The following is an 11,450-nucleotide window of genomic DNA, read 5'->3' as shown; positions in this document are numbered from 1 at the left end:
GGACGGGTGGGGCAGGGTGAGGGGGAAGGGTGTGGTGGAGCTGGGGTTGGGTGTATGGATGGATGGGGCTGGGGCATGGGGGGGCTGGGATGGGTGGGGCAGGGGTGTGAGGGCTGGGGGGAGGGGGAAGGGGTGTGCGGGGGCTGGGGCAGGGTGTGTGTGGATGGATGGGGCTGGGACGGCTGGGGCAGGGTGTGTGTGGATGGATGGGGTTGGGGCAGGGTGAGGGGGAAGGGTGTGGGGGAACTGGGGCAGGGTGTGTGTGGATGGGGGTGGGGTGAGGGGGTAGGGGTGTGTGTGGATGGATGTGACTGGGGATGGTGTGTGTGTGTGTAGATCAGGGGTTCTCAGACTTTTGTACTGGTGACCCCTTTCACACAGCACTTCTCTGATTGTGACCCCCCTTATGCATTAAAAACACTTTTTTATATATTTAACACCATTATAAATGCTGGAGGCAAAGCAGGACTTGGGGTGGAGGGTGACAACTCGCAACCCCCCATGTAATAACCTCGCGAGCCCCGAGGGGTCCCGACCCCCAGTTTGAGAACCCCTGGTGTAGGTGGATGAACATGGCTGGGGGTGTGGATGTGTGTGTATGGATGTGGCTAGAGGGTGTGGGGTATGTGGATGGATGTGGCTTGGGGAGATGGGGGTGACGACATGTTGCAAAGAGGGGCTCTAATGAGTAATCCTGGGGCAGATATCTGGGCCAGCTGGGGTTTTCTTTCCAGAACTCGTCTAGCCTTGTAGAAGGGCAATGAGCTCCCAGAACAGGTGTGGTTTGTATGCACTGAGGGGCAGGATGCCACCGTTGCTCTGTGAGCATCAGTTTAGTGGTGCCAGTGCCTGCTAGGCTGTAAGCTCTTTGTTTGAACCCTTTTATTTAACTGCAGTGACCGTCACAAATAGAGACAATGCCAGCCCGTCGACAAAGTGGTATTGTCAGGTGTTGCACAACTCAGATTGGTCACACATCTTTCTTCACGAGGACAGCTGGCTTTATGGATGATGATCTGTATTACTGAATTTTCACAATAGTCATTGTTCCTTACACGCCTATAAGGGGATGGGGCCCATCCAGGTCAGACTTTTTCCAAATCAGATGCATTTTCAGCTGACCATTACCTTCTATTTCTTTTAGGAAGAAGGGTGTGTTTAGAAAACATATTAGAAATTAATTAATATAGAGCCTTATTAATTTTAAAGTGTGTGAAACAAACTGACAAAAGCCAGGAAAGACCAGGAATTCCCCGCCCCCATTTTTTGTGTGGGGTGCTGATGTTTATAATAATATTTATTGTTGTGGGACCAAGACTGTAGAGCCCTCAGGTAGGATCAGTGTCCTGCTGTGCTAGGTTCTCCACACATAGGAGACATTAAAATAGCTTACAACCAATTTTAAAATTGTGTGTTGTTCAGAACACAACAGACGCTTTTCCAGCACCTTAGTTTGCACAGATTAACAGAATTCCAAATGAGCAATGTACTCTGCTCTGCTGCCCCAGTTAATTAGACAATGTAGGATTTTTAAGAAAAAAATTGGCTCTGATTTTTCTCTCTCTCTTTGAGATGCCCATCTTAACGTATCTTGTAAAATCAGCATACATTTAAGAGAGATTTGCTGACCTTTCTAAGAACAGAATCAAGTCCTGAATATAGAGCTTTTTACATAGAAGGTGATGGTGCTACAGTGTTGTTGTGAAAACTAATGTAACTTCATTGGAATATTACCAAACTCAGGTTTCACCAGAAGTTGTTATTAAAACAATGCTAGTTAGTATCCGTTTATTTCTGACTTACAGGGTCAGATTGATCATTGACGTAATTGGTGTAGTCAGAATATACAAGCTGAGGTTCTGGTTCACAGTAGATAAAATAGAGGATTTGTGTTTTTCAGATAAAACGGTACACACACAAAATAATCTTTCTTATGCTAGCAAAAGCAAAGAGTAGAGATGACGAGAATATAGCAGAGTACAGAGCTGTGTTCTGGTGCAACTGTAGGTATTTTAATAAACGTCTATTTTCAGATTCTCCTGAAAAAGTGTTTTAAGTATTTTGAAGTACCTTTCCTTCAGACAGGGTGGCGGATCTGTGCAGTGTATGTGTACTTGCTTGCCTATTGACAGGAAAAAGGCTGCAAAGTTTTGATGAAGCTCTTTAGGAAGAAAACTTTTAATGAAAAGTATGAATACATTTGTATTATAGGGCCAATAACCGGAAGGAAAAATCCTCATTTAATCTCCTGTGAGCTCCTAGTATTTCCTATATCTCTGCCACTCCTAAAATTAAGGTCAGGGTGAATTTTATGTCACTTGCCAGCTAGTTAAAACAGGAAATACAACTACTTTGAGGAGTGAACAAACTAGTGTTGCATAAATCTGAAGTAAAGGAGGGAGTGGCTTCATAGTGATTGGTTTAAACAGGTCTGTTTGGTAAGTATCTTGGTTTGTGACAAGTCTGCCCCTTTTCTGGCCTCTGAGTGCACCCCCTCAGCAGTCTGGCATCTTGCCTTTGTCTCAAGGTGGAATCTTGCTGTTTTAGGCTGTCAGACTGGGACCTGGGTATATTGCTCTGTGTACAACTGCTTATTACCCCAAAGACGTGTTTGTGAGTTCACTGGCCTTGTGTTCAATATGAATTTGCTTCAAGGGCAGAAGGTTGTGAACCCATAGAAGCTGACCCAGTCATTTGAAAGATATCAGAGCAATATTAGCATAGTTACATTTTTAACAGTTGGAGAAACTGAGGCACAAAAGGGGTTCATTGAAAAAGCTCATGGCAAATGAGATTAGAACTCAAAGCTGGCTTCCACTTGTGTGCTCTGATCACTTGGCCACTACCTCAAAAGTTACACAGTAGTGGGGAGAGGGGAAGTGTTAGCTGAAGACACTGAGCTATATTTGTATTCCTTTATAAAAAGTGCTATGCAATCTTTACTATCCTTGCTGAGCAGACAGGAAATCCTCTTAAGAATCCATTGAAAAACAACAGCTTTAAAATGGGCACGATACATGTTTTTTAACTTACTTTAGAAGGGTGAAGGGCTGAGTTAGCCCTGTGGGATTGGAACCTCTGAATTTGGTAATAGGAACTAAAGTATCAAACATGAATGTCTCTTTGCCCAACTCAAAATGACTTTGATATTTCTGCATTGTAGGGAGTGGGAGAAAGGTGCGGAATTGGCATCTATTTTGGGAAGCTTTAGTTAGTGGACTTACTATTTTCTAAGTATTGATTTTATTATCATAATGACAAATGTAGACTTAATATTCTTCTCTCTTAGGTGAATGTTGGATGTGTACCAAAAAAGGTAGATTTTTTTTCTTCTTTCATATTGTCTTTGTGTTGAAATGCATGTGTCTGTATCCAATTCTTCATAACACGGATGTTGGGAGAGTAGATAAACTTAATAGGGTGCAGCTACAGTTAGGGGCACTTGCAAAAATACTCCATTCCACAATCCTTACTTTGCTTTTTTGCCTAAGGCTGAATAGGCTGGTTAGACTATTTCTAGGTAAAATGAATATCCAAAGGACAAATTGTGCTCTTAGGCCCATGGATTATTAACCTCACTATTGGCATTAGTGAGGTTACACCAGGGTATCTGTGAGCAGAATTTGTTGTTTTAGTATTTTCCTTAGTCTCACAAAAGCTGTTTTCCTATGGTACTATTTCAAGTCTGATGAGAAATGAAGAGATACACCTCAAAAAAGGCCACTTTTCCTAACACTACTGTGTACATAAACTTAGTGCTAGAGATATGAGTAAGGCTCTACTTGAATCGCGAGATGATTGTCAAAAAATTGCAGCTGAGTTGCGGACAATCCATGGAAAATCATGGGAAAGTAATGACATTATTTGTGGTAATTTGGCAAAGGGTTGGCAGCGGGGGCTCCTGCTGTCGGCCACCCAGGGCTGAGAGCGAGGGCTCCCACTGCCAAATTGCAGTGGAAGTCTAATATTGCGGGATCCGCAATATTACAAATTAAGTAGGGCCTTAGATATGAGGTTTCTTCTCGCCAATCCCCTCCAAATCTTTGTGGTTTAGATTGTGTAGCTCTATGTGAGCACACAAAGGGTGGAGTATAGTGCCAGGAGCCTCCTTCCTCCATGCCCCTGCACAGGGGCCAGACACAATTGACTCCTTGCAGTCAAGGTGAACACAGGGCTGTTCAAACAGTGGTGCAAGTCTCCCCAAAGAGAAGGAGTAGGTCTAGGAACTCTCCCCCCTCTGTACCAGCAAGCAGAGGTAGACCTAAATACGGCAAGTGCATGGTGCAGTGGTGGCCCTGCTCCTGCAGAGCAGACTGTGCCAGCCTCATACACACAGCCTCCAGGAACTTTCTGCTGCATGGCGTTGGGGTCTTTAAGGCCTAACATCGCCCTTATTTATAAAACAATGCCTATTTAAAATAGTAATGTATGGAACTGAGTTGTTCCACCTAATCCAGCTTGAATAACTAGACACAATTGACACCCACAAAAGCTCATGCTCCAATACGTCTGTTAGTCTGTAAGGTACCACAGGACTCTTTGTCGCTTTTTATAGACACAGTTGATGCTTTTTTCATTAATGCTGTGCTGAATTACTGTTCTCTTTACCTCTGTGACAGGTGATGTGGAACACAGCTGTCCACTTTGAATTCATCCATGATCATGCCGATTATGGCTTTGAAACCCCCAATGTGAAGTTTAATTGGCGGTACGTCTAAGATTCTGTATTCCAGGTGGCAAAGTCTTGTTTACATTTATCCTTTTAAAGCACAATACATTTTATGTAAATATTGTATTTTCTTTACGTATAAGCAGTTCTCTCGCTGTGACCATGTATAAGCAGTTCTTTTCTGAGACCATGTCCGCTTATAATGCCCTAGGTGCCCTGGGGGAGGAACAAGGCTTACTCAGTTGCTTGCAGTTTGGTTCCATGTTCCTCATAGCCAGTGTGGAATGCCTGGGCCCATGGGACAGTTTTGCCAGTGCCATACAGGATGGGGAGTCAGTTGCCAGCAAGCTCTGGGCCTTGCTCAAGAAAACCTCTTGTCATGAATGACATAACCAGCTATATAGTGGTTTGTTTCATGTGCTCCATGCCCCTGAACCCCCCTTCCTGTCCCTCCCACATCCCTGCAGCGTTTTCATTGACTTTATCCGATGACCTTTTTGTGTTTGCATATCTAATGAGGTTGGATTTTAAAGCTAGCCGCCATTTTTTTTGCTGTGTATTCTTATTAGCAGTGAGTAAAAGCTTATATAGTGACAGTGACTACATTTTATTGCAGAGTGATTAAAGAAAAGCGTGATGCTTATGTGAGCCGCCTGAATGGGATCTATCAAAATAACTTAAACAAGGTTTGTAAATTTTGGTTCATGTACAAGTAACAGATCTTAAAATTACAGAGCCTCTTCTATGCCCCTGTAAACTGTCATATTTTCCCAGAACCTATGAAGGCTTTCCAAGAGAGTTTAGCTTGGTTTTTTATCTTTGGTCAGTGCAGGTTCCGTTCCCAATAGTTATAAAAACCCTTCTCCTGTGCCAAAGCACATTTCTGTGGTTTTAAGAATGATTCCCACTTCATTAACCAGTGAGAGCCATTTTTTCCTCCTGTTCCCCCAGTCTGTATAAGGTGATGGTGCACACTACCGCGAGTAGATGCGGCCATGTATTCTACTTAGGTGTTTGTGCACGCCAAGTGCACTGAACCCAGAGAATTTTGCCTAGCCGTATCCCTAGAGGGGTGTGCTCACACCTCGTGGCCATAGCCCCTTCCATGGCTATATGAGGCGGTGCTGCTCTGGCCCAAACCACAAAAGATTTCTTTGGTTTGTCATGGCTAACCATCATTTTCAGTACACGTCCCTTCCTTTTGGTCTGTCTTCCACTCCCCGGGTCTTTACCAAATGTGTGGATGTGGTGATGGCATACCTCCAGATGACTGGCTACTAAGGGGCAGGTCCAGAGAAGAAGTCCTTTCTCATGTATGCATCACACTGCATTTACTCAACTGTCTGTGTCTCCTACTGAACATCAGAAAGTCAACATTGGTCTCTACTTGGAAAATTGAATTAATTGGGATCTTAATAGAGTCCAAGAGTAGTTTTGTAGACTGACCTTTTCCAGACACTTTTATCACCTTTGTCTCACGCTGCAGTCTCAACCTTCCATGACAATTCTCATGTGTCTGAGGCCTGTGGGCCACATGTCCACATACACACAGGTGGGTCAATGCACAGATTGCCCTCTTCAATGCCTTCGCCTTCTTCAGATATGGCCCAGAACAGTTTACCATCTGGCCCTTCATCCCTTAGACAGGTTGGTCTGCCTCCCTCCATTGACCCTGGACTTCTTGCACTGGAGGATGTATCAGGAGAATGTATGTCAGGGCATTCCCTTTGTCCGGCCCTTACCAACCAGGACTATTGTCACCGATGCCTCCCTGGTAGGTTGGGGAGAGCGTCTGGGGTCGCTGAAGGTTCAGGGTCTGTGATCAGTTGGAGCAGGAAGCTTTGGGCCATCTACATTGCTGGTCATGTTTTCCTAGACTGCATCAAAGGTTCAATGGTTCACATACTTACTGACAATAGCGTTGTGATGTATTATGTGAACCGACAAGGGTGAGCACACACCAAGAGGTGGTCAGGCTGTGGCTGTTCTGCATTGAAGAGAATATCACTCCGATAGCCAGTCAGTTCCCCGGGGTCTAGAATCATCTCACGGACCATCTTGGGAGGAATTTTTCCCTGAGTCACAAGTGGTCAGTGAAGTCCATGTTCTGAAAGTCATCTTTGCTGCTTGGGGCATGCCGATGATCAACCTGTTCGCTACAAGGGACAACAGGAAATGTAGTCTATTCTGCACTCGTGGGGGCCCTTTGCCCAGGCTCCCTGAGTGATGCCGTCCACGTCAGCTGGCAGTCAACTCTCCTATATGCTTTTTCTCTGACTCTGATCATTCCACAGATCATCCTCAAGCTGAAAGCAGATCAGGCCAACGTCATCCTCATTGCACCGTCATGTCCGAGGCAGTGTTGGTTTTCTGACCTTCTTGCACTGTTGATTTGGCCTCCCATATGCTTTCCTCTCCAGTCTGACCTACTCTCACAATCACGTTTGCATCCTGCGCTCAGTTCCCTATATCTCACTGCTCGGCTGCTTCGTGGTTGAATGAAGAGGAAGAGTGATGTTTGTCGTCTGTTCGACAAGTCCTACTCAGTATAGAAAACCATCTACCAAGATGGCCTGTTTGAAAAAGTGAAAAGGTTTGTCTATGTGGTCATTGGCCTGTGGAGTTCAGCCAATGCTGGGTAGTATCCAAGACATCTTGAAGTATTTGCTGCATCTTCAGCTGTTGGGCCTTCCATTTAGCTTATTGAGGGAGTATCTAGTGGTGATCTCAGCCTTTCATCCACCCGTTCGTGGAAGATTGGTATTTTCCAGTGCTGTGATGGCTAGTTTCTTAAAAGGAATCCTTCGTCTCCATCTGCCAGTGCAGGAACTGGTCCCTTATAGGACCTTAACACAGTCTTAGCGGCTCTGATGGAACCTTCATTCAATCCTCTGGCATCTTGCCCCTTTCCTCTCTATGAGAAAAAAACTGCATTCTTCATGGCAATGACATCTGCAAGGAGAGTGTGTGAGCTGCAGGCTTCGATGGCAGAGCCTCCTTACGTGCAATTCTCCAAAGAAAAAGTGACATTGCCACTTCACCCAAAATTTGCGTCTAGAGTGGTGTCTTGGTTTCATTTAAATAGGCGGTATGTTTGCCTGTGTTTTTGTTCCTAAGCCGCACTCATCTCCACAGGGACAGCATCGTCACATGTTAGACATTAGAGAAAAGGCTAAACATCATCTGAACCTTTTTGTGGTTTGCCGCATCTGTTTGTGTTATATGCAGACTGTGAAGAGACAGGCAGTCTCCTCACAGACGGTCTCTTAGGTGGATAACTTTTGCATACAAAACAGTTTTGGGTAGGCCCCCTCTGCGTGTGAGGTCATTCTATGAGAGCGAGAGCTACATCAATAGCATTCTTAAGTAACCACTTAATATTGGATATTTGCAGAGCTGCCACATAGTCATCGATATATATGTATGTATGAACCATTATCCCATTACTGCAGCATCCAGAGAAGATGCAAACTTTTGGAAGATGATCCTGCAGTCCTTGTTTAAATAGACTCTGAGCCCCACCTCCTGTGAACGCTGCTTCTGTGTCTCCTAAGTAGAATACATGGCTGCATCTACTTGAAGAAGAAACGGTTACTTCCTGTAACTGACTTTTTTTTTTTTTTTTTTTTTTACATGTGATGCAGATGTGTATTCCACAACCAACGCTCCATCCCCTTTGCATCCGAGTCTAGTTTCTGGGAGTTGGTGCAAAGGAATTCATGGGGGGTTGGTGTGACACTGCCTCATCTAGCCAGGGGACGGGTTTTGGCCACAAGGCATGACCACTGTCCCTCTACTGGTACTGCTAGGCAAAATCCTCTGTCTACGGTGCACACATACCTAGCGTGGAATACGTGTCTAGACCACATCTCGAAGAACCACAGTTACAGTAAGTCACTGTTTCTTACCAGCTTAGTCATGTTTTAGCTGCTGGAGTTTAATCTTCATTAGCTCTCCATAACATGCAGTGGCTTGTGGTGCAGATTGAAGGCTTTCATTATATTTACAAACATTTCAGATTACTAGATGAGCGTAGGCCTACGTTTTCAAACTGGCTCATGATTTTAGGTGCTCACGTGAGATATCGTAAAGGGGCCTGATTTTTAGAGGGTGGTTCTTGAGCATTTTTTGGAGTGGGTACCCAAAATCACTAATCACTTTTGAAAATGTAGGCCATTAGTAGCACTTTTCAGAAATTGAAATGCTGAATCTGAGAGCTGTCTTACTACTTTTCTGCTTTGATAACTAGGAAAGGTTCATTCTTTCTCTAGCATCTGGTTCTGTGATTTATAGAATAACAGTACAATCTAAAATTTGTTTTTATAGGCTCACATAGAAACCATTCATGGCCATGCAGCTTTTACGTCTGATCCTGAGCCTACGGTAGAAGTCAATGGTAAAAAATACACAGCTCCCCACATCCTTATAGCTACTGGTGGGCGACCATCAGTTACCCCTGACAGTGAAATCCCTGGTAAGTCTTTGAATATTGTGATCAACATCATGGCATGCAAGTACTCCTGTGGGAGGAGATTTCATATGAGTTACAATAGGACTTCCTATTTTTCCAGTGCAAATAGTGTAGCTCCAGTACACTCTAGTCTCTCTGGCCTCAGTGGTCTATATAGAATGTACCCTTAGAAAGTACATTTGTTCTCAGCATTTTACTGTTCCCTGCCTCTTATAAATGGAACTCTGGCCTACATAGAAAGAGGTCTGATCCAAAGCCTTCTGGAGTCCGTGGAAAGATTCCCACTGACTTCAGTGAACTTTGGATGAGGCTCCAGCTCAGGATCCTTGGTACCATCAGTTAAGGTTTGTAAGGTGTGCTTCAAGCAGCTCCACAGGTGACTTGGACAGACACCGTGTTTGCCAATTTTCCCTTAAGCTAAATTGGATCTGCCTGTTCAAAACTGCTAATCTGCTTATTATGAGGGCAATATGCGTGTCACTGAATGTCAGACACTAAATGTAGGGTCTTGCGCAGCTTGTTCTCCTTTAAACAATTCTGCTTTTACTTAAAATACCTTTCCACAAAATAGGAAGGAACTGATGCAACATTTAGGTCAGCCCAGAAGTCGCATTCGTTCAGCATGGACGTTGAACTTTGCTACCTGAAGCTTTTATCACTTTGCATCTTTTATGAAAACCATTCTGGTTTGTTATGGCTGTGGAAATGAGAGAGACTGTTCCAGACTTAGCAGGCTGAGGGTGGACATACCTGCAAAGGGTGCGCAGAGTGACAGGGAGCACTCGTGCCCGTTTATGATATAGAAAGATCTGAAAGCTAACGGGTTTTTTGTCCTGCTTGTTAGAAAAATTGGATCCTGAGTAGACTGGAAGGCTCTGTGGCAGTGGTGTCCCACCCATTTGGTAGAGAGTTCCAAATTTATGGACTGGGTCTGAATGTATAACCTAATACTCCTTTTAATCCACAGTGGCTCTCCCACTGAGGTCAATGAGAGTTGCACAAAGATCAGAGGTAGAGTGTGGCCGTTATGTAGTGATTAAACTTAGTTATTATTTACTGTCACATTCAGTATCACTGCGTGGAGAATCTGCTCCCTTTTGAGAGGACTCCTGCTGTTTCTGCCCTTTGTTTTTTTCCCTTTCCCCAGCCTCCTGTCTGTTTATTTTCTTACCCTGGCTTTGAGGGTGTATTCTCTGTTCCTCTCTTGGTATTTCCTTCCTGGCAGCAGCTCCTAATTCACACCACTTTGAGAGCTTCTTTCTCAATCTATTTCCTGTTTCAGCTCTTAGAATGACCCTCAACAAAATAGTTACCTTTGTCTGTGAAGTGCCATCTCTGGCCTTTAGCGTTTACGTTCAAATGAGATTAATGATGGCAGGAGAGTTCACAGCTCTCAGTCCTTGTAGTCTCAGGCAGAGCTCACTGCATTGGCTCACATTTTAAACATATTTTTTGCACCCATGAGGACTAAAAATGTACTTCATAATAATGAAAGCTGAGATTCTGCACAATCTGTGTGTCAGTAAGGGGACTGCATACACCAAGCAGGCTTCACTCTTGACATCATACAGTAACTCCTCACTTAACGTTGTAGTTCTGTTCCTGAAAAATGCGACTTTAAGTGAAACGATGTTAAGCAAATCCAATTTCCCCATAAGAATTAATGTAAATGAGGGGGTTAGGTTCCAGGGAAATTTTTTTCACCAGACAAGACTATATATATATATATATATATATATTCACACACACACACAGTATAAGTTTTAAACAAATTAGACAGTGATGATGATTGTGAAGCTTGGTTGAGATGGAGGAGTCAGAGGGTGGGATATTTCCCAAGGAATGCCTTACTGCTAAATGATGAACTAGCAATTGGCTGAACCCTCAAGGGTTAACTCTCACGCTCTACAAGGCATCAGGAATGGAGGGAGGGGAGACAGCATCGCAGACAGACACACACCGTGTGTGTGAGAGAGAGATGCGCATTTCCCCTTTAAGTACGCTGACCCCACTCTTAGGTACACAGCCTTGTTAATTAGATCAGCTTGCTGAGACCGCAGCTGCTGCCAGCATGCTCCCTCCGTCCTGAGCCCTGTCGTGTGTCCCCCCCCCCGCTCTATGGAGATGGGGTAAGTGGGGTGCAGGAGCAGGGGGACACCCTGACAGTCCCCCTCTTCCTTTCCTCCCCCCAGCACAGCAAGCAGGAGTCTCGGGGAGCAGCTTCAAGGCACAGGGCAGGAGCAGCACATGGCAGTGGGGGGAGGGACAGCTGAACTGCTGGCAATTGCTAGCCTGCTGGGCAGCTGCCGC

General features: G+C 44.6%; 1 protein-coding gene across 1 annotated transcript in view; it reads left to right on the top strand.

Moving 5' to 3' along the window:
* The window catches only part of GSR (glutathione-disulfide reductase), a 40,984-nt gene that overhangs the window by 572 nt on the left and 28,962 nt on the right, over positions 1-11,450 (top strand). Inside the window, exons 2-5 of the mRNA XM_034771405.1 lie at positions 3,290-3,316; positions 4,620-4,708; positions 5,286-5,355; positions 8,996-9,143. Of these exons, the coding sequence (XP_034627296.1) occupies positions 3,290-3,316; positions 4,620-4,708; positions 5,286-5,355; positions 8,996-9,143 (334 nt within the window). The remainder of the gene's footprint in view (positions 1-3,289; positions 3,317-4,619; positions 4,709-5,285; positions 5,356-8,995; positions 9,144-11,450) is intronic.

Source organism: Trachemys scripta, chromosome 5 (assembly GCF_013100865.1).
Source record: "Trachemys scripta elegans isolate TJP31775 chromosome 5, CAS_Tse_1.0, whole genome shotgun sequence".
Taxonomy (NCBI): domain Eukaryota; kingdom Metazoa; phylum Chordata; order Testudines; family Emydidae; genus Trachemys; species Trachemys scripta.
This window is presented reverse-complemented; position numbering and strand designations above follow the sequence as displayed.